The following is a 19,872-nucleotide window of genomic DNA, read 5'->3' as shown; positions in this document are numbered from 1 at the left end:
GCAGGTACCTAATAAAGTGGCCACTTAGTGTTGATATCACAGTTAATCGTGTCTTTACTCTATCCTCCCAGACTTTCCTCCTATGCCTCAATTTCATAAACATCAAAAACTCTATCACTCTCAGCCTCAAACATCAAAAATACCAGCATCCTATGAATAAAGAAACTTATACTCACATCGCACCTCAATTGCAGAAACCTATTTTGAAACTATACTTCTATGTTATAAATCTTCAACCAAAGTATTTTCCGAGCATTTATCCTGTCAACTCACTAAGAATTTTATTATTTTTCACTATGATCGGCCATTATTCTTCTTCAGCCTCCCAGATAGGTGGGCCAAAACTCTGTGTTGTGTTCCAGCTGTGCTCTCACCAGACCTCGAAATACAATCGATGTGTGCAAAAGTCTCCTAGGTTTTTTATATAAATTTTATCTCAGATGTTTTTTTTTGTCTTCTGCATTAGCGTGTCAGTAGAAAAGAACAGATTTTAAATTTGCAAATACTCATTTTTCAAAAATTTAAATGTTACAGATAAATGTGTGTATTTCTTCAAAGAAAGTAACATCTTAACTAATCGAACACTTTCCAAATAAAAACTTGACTGCCTTGCAGGTATATAGCCCAGTCAAACAAAGATAACAAACAGATGTGAATGATCAATGACATAGTGAGTTGAATGAACTAAGCTGATTAACTGAAAGAAGGAATCAAACTGGGCAAAAGACAACCAAACAGTTTAATGTTCGCACCATCAATTCTTACACCATAGCAAGAGTAAGTATAGCAACAAGGCACAAGGTGGTCATCCTGCATCAGCTGGGTCTGTCCCAAGCAGAAAGCTTGCGGCAGACAGTAATTTCGAGATGTGCTGTTCAAGCTCTTCTGAAGAAGCACAAAGAAACAGGCAAGGTTGAGGACCAGAAATGCACCGCTCAGCCACAGAAACTGAGTATAGCAGACAAGAGATTCATCAAACTGATGTCCCTTCTAAATTGGAAGTTGCCCAGCACTGCTGTCAGCTCCGAAATCACAGAAATGACTGAAACCCAAGTATACCCCTCTACAGTCTGGAGAAGTCTGGTCAGAAATGGTCTTCATGGAATAGTTGCCACCAAAAACCCATTCCTCTGAAGTGGAAACAATGTCAAGAGACTCACCTGCACACAAACACAAGGACTGGGGTGCTGAACAATGGCACCAAGTGATCTGGACTGATGAGTCAAAATTTGAAAATTTTAGCTCAAACCGGAGGCAGTTTATCCATCGAAGAGCTGGACAGCGCTACGTGGAGGAGTGTCTCCAACCAACAGTGAAGCACGCGCAGGTTCCCTGCAGATTTGGGGCTGCATTATTACAAATAGAGTTGGTGATCTGGTCAGAATTAATGGAATCCTCAATGCTGAGAAGTACAAGCAGATTCTCATCCGTCATGCAACACCATCAGGGAGGCATCTGATTTGTCCCAACTTCATTCTGCAGTAGGACAATGACCCCAAACACATGGCCATGGTCATAAAGAACTGTCTTCAGCAAAGAAAACAAGGAGCTCTGCAACAGATGGTATGGCCTCCACAGAGCCCTGATCTTAACACCATCTAGGCTGCCTGGAGAGACAGAAGTGAGACAGCCAAAGTCTGCAGAAAAACTGTGCAAGCTCTCCAAGACGCTTGCAATAATCTACAAACTGATTTTCTTATAAAACTGCACAACAGCGTACCTCAAAGGTTCATTTATTATCAAAGTATACAACTCTGAAATTCTTCTTCTCCAGGTAGCAATGAAACCAAGAAAGAAAAGAACGGCAGCACTATTATCAACCCCCAACTTCCCCCCCTCCCTGCACAAAATAAAACAGAACAGGCACATCAACCGCCCCCCCCCCCAATCACCCTCCCCCGCAGGCAAAAAACAAGAAGATCGGACAACAAACACAGAATATAAAAAAAATACAAAACTGAAAAAAAGTCCACAGTCCCAGTCCAAGTCCAAACGCAGAAAACCTGGGTAACATCCTCCAGGCACAGCAGCAGCCTCTCCCATCTCTGGCAGTAGAACAATCCCACCAGCGATCAAAAAGCAGGCAGCAGGTGCTCCCCATCCACGTTCGCCTCGGTGTTTCAATCTCCCTCCTCACTTTAGTCAGTGAACAGTGGAAGCTTTAATCAGCTTGCACCCTGTCCCCAGTTTCCTCGCCACAAGGTTCATGCATGCTGAGAATTGACGCAATTTTAAAGGCAAAGGGTGGTCACACTAAATATTGATTTTAGTGTTTTTTTAAACTGTTTACTGATCTTTATAGTAATTTGTTTTATATTTAGAAACTTTTCATTTCATTATTTTTGAAAGCATTTTCACTTTACATAATTTTTTACATTGGCTAAGACTTTTGCATAGTACTTACTGCAATTACATTAAATATTACTATTACAGGAATATTATAGAATGTACTATTATCTACAATATTATAATTACTAATATAGTAATATTACTCTGGTAAAAACGCATGAACAGGAGCTGGACAATCTGACCCTTAAAATTGCTATTCAATAAAATCATGGCAAGAGAAGACAAGCACACTATCAAATATTGGGGTGTTTGGCAAGCTTCTAATGTCAAGTACACCTTTTTCAGAGTATGTATGCAGGCCACTTCTAGGTGAGAAGGTGAGGGAAAGAAAGTGAGGAGGGAAGAGAACCGACAGAAGTGTGTGCATCTTAAATCACACAACATTCAGAAAGCTGTCCATTTGCATCATCAAACAAACAGATTTGTGACTTCCTATTTCATTATTGAACTAAACCCCAGCATAAATCCTGGTGGGATCCCACTGGTCGTGTGCTGCAATATGAGCACCTAGCCATTATCCTGGCTGCCTCAAGCATCTCAGCCAATTTCCCAGCCAGATAGACAATGTTTTCAAGTGAGTAAACTCTTCTCAGGCTTCCAGACAGGTACAGATATCAATTATAACCAACATTTTGATGATCAGCTCTGCCATCTTCATCAGGGATGATGCCTAGGTATGTCTACTCCGGTGGTATTTGTACCCCCAGAGTCCATCTCTCTGATTGGTTAGTCCTCATCCAATCAGTCTTCTGCTCTCCCACCTTGCTTACAATCAAATTTTAGTTCTTCCTTAGAATGAGACCTTCATATTTGTTAAAATTCTTTTCCTTTCAATTCCACATACACTAATTTTTCAGTCTCTTACAAGAAATCTTTTCATAAAGCATATACATGTCCTAATGAGTATTGCCATGGATGTCTAGCAATTTCCCCATCTTTTTACAAAAATACTTGAATCACACTTGGCAAACATGACTGACTCTTTACAAATCCAAGCTGGACCTTGCCAATCCACTACAAACACATGGAAATCATCTTTAATTAGACGAAATTAAATTTACTGCTATGCTGGCCTGTCTACCATTCCCCTCTCTTGCCTTTTAAAGAAAGCAACCTTTTTTTTAAAATTTAAGAGAACTCTGAATCTAAGAACTTTTTGACATTTTTATCAGGATATCTACAAGGCTTTCTTTGCCATCTGCTCTTCAAGCTTCAGTTCCACTTTTTTCTTCACTGCTATATAAGTCTCATAATAAAGGCTGATATTTTTCCTTTCTTAAATGCTTCACAATCTAAAATAATAATTTAGTGCTTCACATGCACTGACATCAAAGGCCACGTAAAGAGCCATATTGAGCTTCATTACTTTAAAAAAAAGTTTGATGTTCAAAACTATATTTTTATAACATATTCTATCCATCTACATCCCCATTTAATTTTGTTCTATCATACTGGCAACTTTGTATCATAGAAAAGTTGTGATATACGGATATACTAACTTAGATGACAGTTCCAAAGGTAATGATATAAACTGCAATTTGTCAAGACTCAAACACGGATCTTTACTGTACCTCAATAGACATGGCCTTCAACTAAGAAAAATATTCCTAACATTTCATGACTGAAGAAAATGTATTTATTTATTTGTTGAGATTCTGCACAGAAGAGGCCCTTTGAATTATGCTGCCTAGCAATTTTCACCAATTTATTCCTAGCCTAATCACAGGAAAATTTTCAATGACCAATGAACCTATCAACTGGTACAGCTTTGAACTACCCAGAGGAAACCCACACGGTTACTGGGAGAACATACAAACTCCTTACAGAGGGAAACCAATTGAGTTCGTCTCAGGAGAGTTCTGAACAAAATTAGGGATATTGGATGAAACTAGTGGAAAGCAGTCTATAGTCAACATGGCTCTTATTTATTTTGAGGCAAAAGTTAAAAGATACTTGCACCTACCTCACACTTTGTGGCAACCACAAATGCATGAGATCACCAAAATTATCTCTGCTGCTGTGAAGAATTCTAATTAATTACTGGTAAACATTTAAACACACAATTAAGAAAAATGCTTTGAAAAGTTCCACAGGCCTCTGATATCTAATTAAAGAATGCTGGAGTTACACCTTATTTCCTAGGCTGAAGATACTAACACCCATGACAAAATATTATTCATGCAGGTTTGAGGCAGAAACACAAAGGCCACAAGCGTATTTACCACAATCATATTTGCTCTGACAATAATTGGAATATTTGGTACAATCACAGTGAACATCCATCAAGATGGCCAGAAATGAGTCTAGACACTGGTCTTGAAGAACTTGAAGACAAAATATCGACTGATAACTAAATGTTTTGATATAAGTGGGTGAAGGCATGCAAATTCAACCTACTACTCCCTTTCGTGGTCAGGTAAAGCAATGACAGTCAAATGTGACATTATCACTCTAAGTCTCTGAGTGCCTTTGGTTTAAGTGGACAGGCATGTTCATCTTGGATGTTGCTCTGCTAAATATCTGGTAAATCCAGGCCAAAAAGAGCATAGATGATGTTAGGGATTCAGGAGTTGAGGAATTGTCTGAATTATATCAGACGTCAATTCAAAAGTGAATTTGTCTTCAGTTCTTAATTTAAATAGCAAGCATTAATCAGATTGAAATTAAAAGGGCAGCTTTGTAAACAAACAGTACTATCTATGGAGCACAGGCTACTGGCCACAGCAGGAGGCTGGGTGATCAAGAGAGATGATTTGCATACTGACATGATCGTAAGATGTTCTTGCATGCATCAACCAAACACCAGACATTGGGGTATGTTCATTGATAGACAGCAGATCAGGCAACAATGGCTAAGTTATTTTGTAGCATTGTGAATAAAATCAAGGAAGCTGCCAGATCAGACTGAGTTGTCACTTTGCAACCAAACATAGCCATAAGCATATTTGATCTATAAATAATTGGAATATTTGGATACACAAAGAATCAGCCCTCAAAACACTAAACCTGAGCATATGGGGTCTCTGTCTTCAAAGACTTTCAGATCATGCATTCGAATTACTTTGTCTCAAAGGTGTTTGAATATTCAGAAAGGTCTTGTAAGTTACAATATTACCATCATCATCAGCAGGGACCCACCACCCAGATCATGCTCTCTTCTCACAGCTGCCATTGGAAAGTAGTACAGGAGCCTCAGGACTCACACCACCACAGGTTCAGGAACAGTTATTACCCCTCAACCATCAGGTTCTTGAACCAGCAGGGATAACTTCACTCAACTTCACCTGCCCCATTACTGAACCATTCCCACAACCTATGGACTCAATTTCAAGGATTCATTAATGGTCTCGATATGCACTGCCCACAAGGAAAGGAATCTCAGGGTTGTATATGGTGACAGATGTATGTTGATAGTAAACTTACTTTGAAATGCTGTAGGTAATTCAATGGAACAATTTGTCAGACTTGAAATATTGGAGTAAATTATATGATTCGAGTTATTGAAATTGTATTGAATCACCTACTGTTACCTTTATTCTTAAGGCTATAAAAACTTGACTTACTTTGAGTTAAAGGAGACTCTGCTGAAGCCTCCAAAAGAATGCCTGCTTGCTTTGATGAAGAAGTTTTACATCAACCAGCTTCAGTATCTCTCCAGTGACTCAGTTCATAGTCACAATAGATGGAAGGAAAAAATCAACACCGACGCCTTGCAAGATCCAGTGAATTGCTTGCTCCCACTGAGTTCACAAAGCTAGAATGACCATTTGTGCAAAGGAGTACAGTCTTACTGAAGTTTGAAAAACAGCAATAAAGTAAATGTTAATTGAAAACTTCATTCCAAGATATAACTGCTGACTTACCAAATAGGATGAGAAACCATCATTCTTTGTTCGGTCCAAGCTTAGCCCCAACTGAAATATAAAGAAACGTTAAATGTAAAGAGAAAATGAAAAAAAAAGCATTTAGATTATATTCTTTACCTCAGAGCTCAGAAAATGTCCAGGCATGTCACAAGAACATAAACAGCAGAAGCAGGCTCTACAACTCCTTAGGCCTATGGTGCAACTTATGATTGATCTGATTTTCAACTTCAATCTGCTGCCTTTTCCCATCTTGCAAAGAATTACTATGCTTCCATTGGACAGAAACTACAAAAGCTCGAACACACACAACACCAGGCTCAATGAATTTCTATCCACTGTTATCAGACTATTGAAAGGACCTCCTATAAAATCAACTCTCAATTTCTCGGTCTATGTCATCAAGGCCCTTGAACTTTGTCTAATTGCACTGCTCCTTCTCTGAACTATACACTACATTCTGCACTATCTTGTGTTCCTTTTGTAGCACCTTGATGTACTAATGGCAGCAATAACCAGTCTGGATGATGTTCAAACAAAAGCTTTTCACTGTATCTCAGTATATGTGACAATAAGAAGCCAGTTACATCCAAAATCCAAAAATGATAGGTCTATCTTGTAAATTCAATGTCTTGGTCTTGATGTAAACCTCAAGTCACATCAAGTAAAGTTTATTGTCATTTAACTACATATACGTAAATAATGTATATAACCATATAATGTATATAGAAACAAGACATCGTTTCTTGGAACCATGGTGTGAACATAGTAGTACATATAACACATGAGACCTTATCAAGGCAAGGATGAAAATTTGCAGATGAATCATACAAAAATAACAAACTAAAGTGCATTAATAAAAAATATTGTACGGTTAACCAGTGATACTTGCAAGGACTCAACAGCTCCTCTGCAACTGTATTTTTGACTTTCTGACCTATTGACCACAATCAGTACGGAAAAGCAGCAACACCTCTGCCACGACTGTCCTTGACTCTCATGCTCCACAAGGCTGCGTCCTCCGTCTTCAGGCTACTCCCTGTACAACTGCATGGCCAGATTCTGCTCTATAAGTTACAGTTAACACCATCATAGTTGGCCAAATCTCAGGCGATACAGAATCTTGCGGCATGGTGTCATGACAACGACCGTTCCCTCACTGTCAACAAATTGACATTGACTTGAGGAAGGAGGGAGATATACAAGCTCCTGTATACATCAATAGTGCAGAGGCAGAGAAAGTTGAGAGCTTAAAGTTCTAGGAGTGAACATCACCAGTAGCCTCAACTGGTCCAACCACAGACAATATGGCCAAAAAAGCTCAGCAGCACATCTAATTCGGGAGGATATAATCTTGTTACAGAACATGTCCACTTTGATCCTCACCAATTTCTAACAACGCACCATAGAAAGCATCTTAATTGGATGCATCACGGCTTGGAATGGTAGCTGCTCCGCTCATGATTGTAAGGAACTGCAGACAGTTGTAGACACAGCTCAGCACATTATGAACACCAGCCTCCCCGTATGGGCTCTGTCTAAATTTCTCACTGCATCACAGAAGCAGACACCCTAATCAAAGACTCCACCCATTCCAGACATCCTCTCTTTTCTCATCAGGCAGAAGATACAAAAGCCTGAAAGCATGTACCACAAGCTCAATGAGAACTTCCATCTCATTGTTTTAAAGACTATTGAATGGTCCACTAGTACAATAAGATAGATTCAGACTCACAATCTAGTGTCTCGCTACGGCTTAGTATTTTGTCTACCTGCAGAGCATTTTCTCTGTAACTGTAACACTCTATCCTTCATTCTGTTATAGTTTTCTTTTTTAATACCTCAATGCACCGTGGTAATGGAGTGATCTGTATGGCTGGGATGCAAGACAAAGCTTTCCACTGCACCTTGATACACATGACAATAATAAACAAATTTATCAAATTGCTTTTTGCATCCAACCAATATATATACTGAATTTTACTTTAACCTTGCTAATTTCTGAAAATAAGTGCAATTAGAGCAATGGAATGCTGCGGCTGTAAACATTGTAGTCTGGCAAAGGAGTGAAAAAAAAATAAACTCACCGCAGTATTTTCAACAAGTTTGAAGTCAAAATCCTTAGAAATTAAGCTGGTCATTTCCACAGACATATTTCCATTCTTGAAGAAACCAAATGTGTTTAAATGGACCTTCTGTCTAACATCATCCTGCAAAGAGGAATAGTTTTTCTGTTAATGATTGCAATAATATTCCATGATTAGAAGAGAAAAATCAAAGACTTCTACAGAAGAATTGGAAGACATCAGGCCCACCAAGCCTGTCGCCCGATGTTAGAAAATACAAGAAGCATATTCCTGTTCTTCTAGTCATTCTTTGAACAGTGAATTACTTTTGTTTTTGAAAGTATGCCTCTAAATCTTCAGGATGACACAATGGACCAAAAAGGCTCATCTTAAGTTTCTGTAATTTCACAATTCCATTCTTTAAAAGATAATATTACTTATTGGCTTTGTACTTCCTTATATAGAGTGCACCTCATTTGTCCTTTGCTTACAGGCTTCATCCATCTTCTGAAGGTGAAATACTAAAAGTATGGTCTCCTTAATGCTTCTAGCTTTAGCATTTTAATGTTGTTTTCAATGATTTATAGCCAAATATCCAAGATGCTAAGCTTCTTGATTCCTTTCTAAGGTTCACAGTGAAGTGCATTGATCTTCTATTCTTCCTCATTCAATTACTCAGAATAAATTACACCTATCTTACTGCTCAGCAACAGATGTTCTCATATTTTGTAGAACTCAGTTTCACAGTCTTCATCATACTTTCTTAGCTGACAATAATACCAGCGGAGTCATTCTATCTTTCCTTGATCTCTTCCTTATCAAAGACACTGCAGTGGCTCTATCCACAACTCTGATTTCCAACATCCAATCAAAGGTCACAAACCTGCTGGATATTTCTAGTACTCCCTTTTATTTCAAATTTCTAGTACCTGCAGTGCCTTGTATCTCACAGCACCAACATGTTTCCCAGTCCCTTCTTTCTCATCGATCTCCTTCTATGCACATGTTCCCCAGACAGATCTGCAGGGATTAATGAGCTATCACCAACACAACTAACGTCACCAGTTTCCCTTTTTCTACACCATGCCACAAACATTTGTTCTCTCCACCTTTTGAGAATTGTTTCTGCTTTAACAACTAACATTGTTCAGCACCATGCTGATTCCAATGTTTTGTTATTATCTTCAGATCTACTACAGTAAAATTTATAGTCTTTTTTGAAACATCACATTTTAAAGCTAAAATAAAAACAAAGGTATAATGAAATGTTCTGATACATTGCTGTTAGCAGCTTAATTCAAAGTTTGAAGTAAAGTTATTCTCAAAGTACATATATGTCACCATATACTACCTTGAGATTCATTTTCTTGCAGGCATTCATAGTAGAATAAAGAAATAGAATCTATGAAAACCTCAACACAAAGACTGACAAACAGCCAAGAAGACAATCTGTGCAAACTGTAAAAGACAAACTGTGCAAATATAAAACTAAGAACATGGATTGTAGAGTCCCTGAAAGCAAGTCCATAGGCTGTAGAATTAGTTCGGTGTTGAAGTGAGTAACATTATCCACACCGCTGAATGGCAGCTTTCATGAAGCCTGTATCATTGTCTACATGGAGAGACACATTCTGCTCGTGTCATAATAAACATATCACAAAATCCTGTTCTCTGTTTGTCTCCCTGGCTGAACGCATAATCAATAAAATATTACCATACCTACATCAACATTTTAACTAGACAGAAATGAGAGTTAGAATCATGCTTTTGCCTAACATTAACACATGGCTTTCTCCTTTTAACGCACCTGTCAAACAACTACACTGAAAGCACAGTACTGGGTAAACGTGAATGAGTCTCAAAGATCTTTTATCACCCAAACTATATATTTGATCTTCTTACAATAACCGTAGACATAGGATCAGAATTAAGCCATTCAGCTCATCGAGTCTGATTTATTATCCCTTTCAACCCCATTCGCCTGCCTTCTCCCCATAACCCTTGACACCCTTACTAGTAAAGAACCTATCAATGTTTGAGCCTATTGATGATGGTCAAAGAACAACTGTCTTAGTCATAGTCATACTTTATTGATCCTGGGGGAAATTGGTTTTCGTTACAGTTGCACCATAAATAATAAATAGTAATAGAACCATAAATAGTTAAATAGTAATATGTAAATTATGTCAGTAAATTATGAAATAAGTCCAGGACCAGCCTATTGGCTCAGGGTGTCTGACCCTCCAAGGGAGGAGTTATAAAGTTTGATGGCCACAGGCAGGAATGACCTCCTATGACGCTCTGTGTTGCATCTCGGTGGAATAGGTTTCTGGCTGAATGTACTCCTGTGCCCAACCAGTACATTATGTAGTGGATGGGAGACATTGTCCAAGATGGCATGCAACTTGAACAGCATCCTCTTTTCAGACACCACCGTCAGAGAGTCCAGTTCCATCCCCACAACATCACTGGCCTTACGAATGAGTTTGTTCATTCTGTTGGTGTCTGCTACCCTCAGCCTGCTGCCCCAGCACACAACAGCAAACATGACAGCACTGGTCACCACAGACTCGTAGAACATCCTCAGCATCATCCGGCAGATGTTAAAGGACCTCAGTCTCCTCAGGAAATAGAGACAGCTCTAACCCTTCTTGTAGACAGCCTCAGTGTTCTTTGACCGGTCCAGTTTATTGTCAATTCGTATCCGCAGGTATTTATAATCCTCCACCATGTCCACACTGACCCCCTGGATGGGAACAGGGGTCACTGGTACCTTAGTTCTCCTCAGGTCTACCACCAGCTCCTTAGTCTTTTTCACATTAAGCTGCAGATAATTCTGCTCACACCATGTGACAAAGTTTCCTACCGTAGCCCTGTACTCAGCCTCATCTCCCTTGCTGATGCATCCAACTATGGCAGAGTCATCCGAAAACTTCTGAAGATGACAAGACTCTGTGCAGTAGTTGAAGTAATGAATAGTATGTTATGTTATCAATGTAATGAATCTGAGTGTGAATCAATATAAATGGTATATTTTACAAAACCTTCTCTCTATTCTTTTCAACTGCTACCCAATAGCAATGACTTCCTCCTCCATGGCATATGCGATAAACTGGACTATGATCAGCAAACAATACAAACCCCAACAAGAAATTGATCTTATAGGTGTGCAGTACACAATAGTCTAATAAAGCACTCAGCTTTGCTGTTGAATTTCCAATACATTTCGCATTTACAATAGTCATTTTATAATTAAAAGCTCTAGCCAGATTCCAATTCCGAGTGACTATGAGAAGTATTTTATCAGTATAATAATGCTGAGCCAAACTTATAATTTTAGAAATATATTACCTCAGAAAACAGAGAATATTACTCTCTATTAGAACTGTAAATAGAGCAGAGAAAGGTATTTTATGACATTATATTTTTCAGTTTTTACTGTCACCATCAATTCTAAGTGGAGGTAAACAGATAAGCTTTTATTGATAAAATGTTTGACAAACTTTTATTCATAATTCATGGTTAACTAATATAACATTTCATTTTTGAGGGAATTGAAAAATCAGATCTCAGTACGTTAGGCGACAGATCAGTTGGTTTGCAGGAGTCAGAACAAACAGTCAAAACTTCTCTATATTTAGAAAGACAACAGTTTTGTTGCAGTTACACACACAAAATGGCGGAGGAACTCAGCAAGTCAGGCAGCACCCATGGAAGGGAATAAGCAGTCAGCATTTTGGACAGAGACCCTTCATCAGGACTGGAAACGAAGGGAGCAGAAACCAGAATAGGGTGGGGGAGGGGAAGGAGTACAAGCTGGCAGATAATAGGTGAGACAAGATGGGGGGGAGATGGGTGGGTGGGTGAAGAGAGATAAAGTGAGAAGTTGGAAGGAGACAGGTGGAAGAGACAAAATGCTGACGAAGGAGTCTGATAGGAGAGGACAGTATACATTGGACAAAAGGGAGGGAGGAGAGGAACCAAAGGGAGGTGATGGACAGGTGAGGAGAAGAAAGGGGTGAGAGAAAACAACAGTTTCCTTGCAATTAATACTTGCTTCATATGAACCCTGAGATTGCCATTAATATTGGAAAGAATCACAGAGAGATTTCACAGAATATTTTATCCTTTGTTTTCCACCAGGAATTTCAATGGCTATGGGAGATATTCTGGGTAGTTTAAGGAAATGTGAAGTACTGGTTTAGTTTACATGGTGTAGAACCAGCTACTCTTACCCAACCTACTAATTTGTTTCTTTTCATAAATATTACAATGAATCTGCTACAATTCCACTTCGCAGTCAACATCAAATGAAAAGAGGTACTAGTTCTGTTATAGCCCTGACTTTTTTATAACTTTACAAAAGTGTTGTATGTTGCAAGGAAAAATAATCATAAAGCACAAGTTTAAAAATTGTATTAACTGTGCAAAGACAGACAGTAAATCAGAAAATTGGGCCAAAAAATGTGGAAAGAATAAGCAAAAACTAATAAGGATAAAATTATTCTTGGATGAAATAAAGCTCGCCAGATATGCAAAATAAATGTCAATATTGGTCTAGAAGGAAGTGAGTCTGAGAAATTAATCGTGGAAAACAAAAATGGCAGGTAATTGAAATAGATATTTTGCAACAATTTCCATCGTAATGAATATGCAAAGTTCCAAAAATAGCTGTAGATCAAAAGCTGGAAGGGAGGAATATATCAGGAAAACTATTGTGGAAATAGTACAGTGCAAATTGTTGGAGCTGGGGACTGTCAAATCCCTGGACCTTAGTGGACTATCGTAAGACATTTAAAGTGGCTCGTGAGATAGGCAATGCATACTTTTTGAAAGTTTCCCAGATTCAGAGAAGATCAGAATCAGAATCAGGTTTATTATCCCCGCATGTGAGGTGAAATTTGTTAACTTAGCAGCAGCAGTTCAGTGCAATACGTAATCTAGCAGAGAAAAAAGAAAAAAATAAGAATAAATAGAATTTTAAAAAATATTAATAATAAATAAGTAAATCAATTACATATATTGCATAGATTTTAAAAAAGTGAGGTAGTGTCCAAAGATTCAATGTCCATTTAGGAATCGGATGGCAGAGGGAAAGAAGCTGTTCCTGAATCGCTGAGTATGTGCCTTCAGGCTTCTGTACCTCCTACCTGATGGTAACAGTGAGAAAAGGGCATGCCCTGGGTGCTGGAGGTTCTTAATAATGGACGCCGCCTTTCTGAGATACTGCTCCCTAAAGATGTCCTGGGTACTTTGTAGTCTAGTACCCAAGATAGAGCTGACTAGATTTACAACCTTCTGCAGCTTCTTTTGGTCCTGTGCAGTAAGTAGCCCCTCCATACCAGACAGTGATGCAGCCTGTCAGAATGCTTTCCACGGTACAACTATAGAAGTTTTTGAGTGTATTTGTTGACATACCAAATCTCTTCAAACTCCTAATGAAGTATAGCCGCTGTCTTGCCTTCTTTATAACTACATCAATATGTTGGGACCAGGTTAGATCCTCAGAGATCTTGACACCCAGGAACCTGAAGCTGCTCACTCTCTCCACTTCTGATCCCTCTATCAGGATTGGTATGTCTTCCTTCGTCTTACCTTTCCTGTAGTCCACAATCAGCTCTTTCGTCTTACTGACGTTGAGTGCCAGGTTGTTGCTGTGGCACCATTCCACTAGTTGGCATATCTCACTGCTGTACGCCCTCTCATCACCACCTGAGATTCTACCAACAATGGTTGTATTGTCAGCAAATTTATAGATGGTATTTAAGCTACGCCTAGAACTGCCGTGCATCCTATGTCGCCTCCAACCTAGTTCGAAATTGTCTCTTCGTCCTTGAAATAGCCCTTCACAAATCATACCTGGTTTTCTGGTACAGACCTGGATCACCAGACTTGAATGCCACAGACCAAGCCTTCAGCAGATGACATACCTCCTGGTTCATCCACAGAGAAGGTTGTAATAGTGTGTAAATTAACAATCCAATGCTTGTTAATTTACAAACTAGTTTATTTAATTTATTCTGTTGAAGCAGTAAATGAATGGCAGTGAGCTTTAACATCTGTCAATGGGAAACTTAACGACGCTAACACAAAGCTCTTAGAAACATACAACGTAACTAGCCAAAGTCAATAGGGTTTTGGGGGACCATGTTTGATCAATTTAATGGCATCCCTTAAATATGTGTTGTGGCTATAGATGAAATTGTGGATTTATCATGCTTAGGTTTCCAAAAGGCATTGAATAAGGCATTGCAGAATATATAGCTGGTGTGTAAGAGATAAAATTTATAGTCAATCAAAGATTGGATGTTCAAATTGGTATTCTGTACCATGGGGATAAGTGCACTGACATTAGGTTTTCACAACATGTTTAAATAATTTGGATGATACTGAAAGTATGGTTGCCAAATTTGCTGTTGACACAAAGATAGACAAGAAAGTATTCATGTAAAGGAGAAAAAATAGGTTAGATTAGTGGACAAATATGTGACAGTACAGTATATTTGGGAAGTTCTAAATTGCCTGTTTTAATAGGAAGAATAAAATAATAGGCATCTTATCTAGATGGGGTGTATGGGGTGGCTGGGTCCTGAAAAGCATGAAACATAGTAAAGCCACTGGACCTGATGAAATTTCAGTGGAAATGATACAAGCCCTAGAAGATCTGGGCATAGATATTCTTTTTGAACTGTTTAATGGCATATATGAGTCTGGTGTATTGCCTGACGATCTCTTGAAATCAGTATTTATAACTCTGTCAAAAATTCCTGGAACTATTGACTGCGAAAATTAGAGAACAATCAGTCTTATGAGTCACACAATAAAGATTTTGTTGAGAATTGTTCTGAGTCAAATTAAAGACAAGTTGAGACCAGAAACTTCGGAACTATAATATGGGTTTATTGAGGATAGAGGAACTGGGAATGCAATTTTCATACTACGAATGCTTTCAGAAAGGGCAATTGAATATCAAAATGATGTCTTTTTATGTTTTATTGATTTCACTAAAGCATTCGACAAAGTGCAACATGAAAAATTATTTCAAATTCTCGCTGAACTAAACATTGACGGAAGGGACCAACAACTGCTCCAAAATTTATCTTGGAATCAAACGGCAGCGGTAAAAATTGATGATAATATAAGCAGTTGGACTAAAATTCAGAGAGGAGTTAAACAGGGACGCGTTGCCTCGCCGGAATTATTTAGTATCTATAGTGAAAAGATTCTCAGAGAGCACCTAGATGGGATAAAAATTGGAGGTGTTAACATCAACAATGTAAGATATGCAGCCAATACCACCCTAATAGCAAGTGCTGCAGAAGACCCACAAATTCTCCTAGACAAAGTAGTACAAACAAGTGCAGATTTTGGTCTAACCATCAACTGTAAAAAAAATTAAATGTATGGTACGTGTAATATCAAAACAGCAGGATACTCCCAACTGCCAATTGTACATCGGTAACCAAGAGATTGAACAAAACAGCAGCTTTAATTACCTTGGTAGTTTTATATCACAAGATGCTAGAAGTAAAGTAAAAGAAGAATTGCCATTGCCAAAACCAACTTCCAAAAAATGAAACCCATTTTTACCAACAGACACATTTCTATGACAACAAGGCTTAGGTTACTAAAATGTTACATCTGGTCAATCTTGCTAAAAATCTTCCGAAACATGGACTATAACACCAGAACGCCAAAGAAACTTAGAAGCAACAGAAATGAGGTTTCTTAGAAGAATGCTGAAAATATCATATAGAGAGAGGGTAACTAATGAGACAGTACTCCAACGTGCCCATACAAAAAGATCTTTAATGAAAACATTAAATGAGAGGAAACTTAAATTCTGGGCCATGTCATCAGAAAGGGAGAAATAGAATGCCTTACCTTACAAGGCCGTATGCCTGGGAAACGTGGAAGAGGAAGGCAAAGAAGAAAATATATGGACAGTGTGAAAGAACTAACAGATCTCTTCTTGGTTGGTGTAACTGTAACGAAACCCAATTTCCCTCGGGATCAATAGAGTATGACTATGACTAGATCTAAGTGTGCAAGATATCATTGACGCTGAGAGGGATCGTTCGATGTGGAGTGCCATGATCGCCCAAGTGTGTAACGCTCATGGCACATGAAGAAGAAGATTATCTGGAAAACTACATTTCTGGGCCTTAAAACAATTCACTGCACATTCAGTAGGATAGAACAGTTCAGAATAGCCAGCATCTTAAAAGGTAGGAACAAAGCAGATTGCAAACCCATTTAAAGACATTTAGGTTTAAAATACAATCTTGCATGTTGGAAGTGTACGTGTTTGGACGTTGGAAAACAAATAAAACTACAGATGTTGGCACCTGAAATAAAAACAGAAATTCTAGAATAATTCAGTGAGTCAAGAAGAAATTCAGGAAAGAGAAACCAGTCAGCCAGGAGAACAGTGAAGAAGGTTCACTAACCCGAAACACAGAGTGGTTTCTCTGTCCATTCTTTCAGCGTTTCAGTATTCCTTTGGATAATCATTGTAAACTGGTTTAACTTGTCCTTTCCGCCAACTGCCACTAGCACACGTCAACCAGCCATGTGATGCGGTATCACTAGATGGCCTGCACCAACGCAACCAAAACCCAAGAGGTAGCATGTTTGGGAAGGTGAAAAAAGATACAATAATGAAGTTGATTATTCGCGTTATTTCGACGAGAACTAGCCCGTTCTCCATTGTTATACAAAAAAAGAGGCGATTTCTGCAGCTGTCAGATCTCGGAGCGATAGACCAAGTCCCCACTGCCTGCAATGTTTGTATGTCAAGCTGGGTCTGTCATTTACAACGTTTTCAACCCCCGATGGATTAGTCACTGAAGAAAGAACAGCACAGCTGTAAGAGCACCGGCCTTTACCTTCAAGATCAGATGATGGATTCGGCATCGAACAGTTGTCAACAACAAAACCCACTGAAGAAGGCTCCAACTCCGAACAGCAGACGTCCTCATCGCCGCCATATTTCAAACAACGTCACCAGCCGGATCAGCTTCCGGGGTCAGAGGTTATTGGGGACCGTGGCAACGAGCAGGAGCGTTGGTCTGACGTTGCCCGACGACATGATGGAGTTGATGGAGGGCGGCCCGTCCTCAGAGCGAAGTGTGGGCTCTGGAGATGCAGAGCTGCGGCGCTCCGGTCACACAGAGAGAAAAATATAAAGCTCATTTACACGGAGGTTGCTTTTCTTTAAGTTGAAGGTAAAGAGATCAGAGTTCTGCAGCAGATAGACATGCCCTTCGGCCCATATCGTCCATGCTAACAAGATGTTCATCCGAGCTCGTCCCATTTTCTTGCGTTTGGCCCACATCCCACTAAACTTTTTTAAAGTAAAATGGTTTATGGGTAAAGTAAAGAATAGTTTCGTTTTGAAAATAAAAGGACCATGAGCACAGATTCTGTAGGTGCTGGAAATCCAGAGTAACACACACACACACAATGCTGGGGGAGCTCAGCAGGTCACGCAGCATCTGTGGAGAATATAAATGGACAACGTTTTGGGACGGGACCCTTCAAAAGAACTGGAAAGGAAGGAAGAAGAAGCCAGAATAAGAAAAGGGGAGAAGGAGATGGAGTACTCGCTGGCAGGTGATAGGTGAAACCTGGTGAGCGGGAAGGTGGAAGAAAGCCATCGAATGGTTGCAGCTAGAAGGAGGGCACCCATTCTATTGGATCTGGGCATTTCACCATTTCCACTCCAGCCCTTTCTCCACATCTCACAATTTTTCCTTCATGATATATATCCAAAGCCTTCATGAAAGCCACAATAGAATCTACCTCCACTTCACCTGTAGGTAGTGAATTTCAGATTCAATAGACAATAGGTGCAGGAGTAGGCCATTCAGCCCTTCAAGCCAGCACCACCATTCACTGTGATCATGGCTGATCATCAACAATCAGTATCCAGTTTCTGCCTTCTCCCCATATCCCTTGACTCCGCTATCATTAAGAGCTCTATCTAACTCTTTCTTGAAATAATCCAGAGAATTGGCCTCTGCTGCCTTCTGAGGCAGAGCATTCCACAGAACCACAACCCTCTGTGTGAAAAAGTTTTTCCTCAACTCCGTGAGGAAATTCCTGCCACAGACTGTTTAAAAGATTTTTTTTTCTCCGCCTGTCACTTAATTCCCTTTTCCTTTGTTTTACACTGAGATGCCCAGTTCTTGACCTATTGAATTCAATTGAATTGACTTTATCACTTACATTCTCATACACATGAGGAGTAAAAATCTTTACATCTCCATCTAAATGTGCAATGTGCAACTTATAGTAATTTATAATAAATAGTATGTACAATAGGACAGTCAATATAACATAGAAATACAGTTGTGTCAGCATGAATTAATCAGTCTGATGGCCTGATGGAAGAAGCTGTCCCAGAGCCTGTTGGTTCTGGCTTTAATGCTGTGGTACCGTTTCCCAGATGGTAGCAGCTGGAACAGTTTGTGGTTGGGGTGACTCGGGTCCACAATGATCCTTTGGGCCCTTTTTACACACCTGTCTCTAAATGTCCTGAATAGTGGGAAGTTCACATCTACAGATGCACTGGGCTGTCTGCAGTACTCTCTGCAGGGTCCTGCAATTGAGGGAAGTACAGTTCCCATACCAGGCAGTGATGCAGCCAGTCAGGATGCTGTCAGTTGTGCCCCTATAGAAAGTTCTTAGGATTTGGGGCCCCATAACAAACTTTACTTTCCTTTACTTTATTGTCGCCAAACAATTGGTACTAGAACGTACAATCATCACAGCGATATTTGATTCTGCGCTTCCCGCTCCCTGGATTACAAATATTAAAGATTAAAAATAGTAAAAAATAGTAAATATTAACATTTTAAATTATAAATCATAAATAGAAAATAGAAAAATGGAAAGTAAGGTAGTGCAAAAAAACCGACAGGCAGGTCCGGATATTTGGAGGGTACGGCCCAGATCCGGGTCAGGATCCATTCAGCAGTCTTATCACAGTTGGAAAGAAGCTGTTCCCAAATCTGGCCATACGAGTCTTCAAGCTCCTGAGCCTTCTCCCGGAGGGAAGAGGGACGAAAAGTGTGTTGGCTGGGTGGGTCGCGTCCTTGATTATCCTGGCAGCACTGCTCTGACAGTGTGCGGTGTAGAGTGAGTCCAAGGACGGAAGATTGGTTTGTGTGATGTGCTGCGCCATGTTCACGATCTTCTGCAGCTTCTTTCGGTCTTGGACAGGACAACTTCCATACCAGGTTGTGATGCACCCTAGAAGAATGCTTTCTACGGTGCATCTATAAAGATTTATGAGGGTTTTAGGGGACAGGCCAAATTTCTTTAGTTTCCGCAGGAAGTTCTACAACTATTTGGGATGAAAGATGCACTGTTGTGGTTTTTTCACCACACAGCCGAGGAACTTAAAGCTGTTCACCCTCTCAACCCCAGATCCATTGATGTCAATAGGGGTTAGCCTGTCTCCATTCCTCCTGTAGTCCACAACCAGCTCCTTTGTTTTTGCAACATTGAGGGAGAGGTTGTTCTTTTGACACCACTGTGTCAGGGTAATGACTCTTCCCAGAAGGCTGCCTCATTATTATTTGAGATTA

At 39.5% G+C, this 19,872-nt stretch overlaps 1 protein-coding gene across 1 annotated transcript in view; it reads right to left on the bottom strand.

Annotated features, from left to right (window-relative positions):
* The window catches only part of gpr107 (G protein-coupled receptor 107), a 113,620-nt gene extending 96,352 nt beyond the window's left edge, over positions 1-17,268 (bottom strand). The window contains exons 1-3 of the mRNA XM_063073548.1: positions 17,167-17,268; positions 8,300-8,422; positions 6,213-6,263 (exon numbers count right to left, since the gene is read on the bottom strand). Coding sequence (XP_062929618.1) covers positions 6,213-6,263; positions 8,300-8,422; positions 17,167-17,268 — 276 coding nt within the window. The remainder of the gene's footprint in view (positions 1-6,212; positions 6,264-8,299; positions 8,423-17,166) is intronic.
* Positions 17,269-19,872: the final 2,604 nt, after the last annotated feature.

Source organism: Mobula hypostoma, chromosome 21, assembly GCF_963921235.1.
Source record: "Mobula hypostoma chromosome 21, sMobHyp1.1, whole genome shotgun sequence".
NCBI classification, from domain to species: domain Eukaryota; kingdom Metazoa; phylum Chordata; class Chondrichthyes; order Myliobatiformes; family Myliobatidae; genus Mobula; species Mobula hypostoma.
Note: the sequence above shows the minus strand (reverse complement) of the source record. Positions and strands in the feature narration are given on the sequence as shown.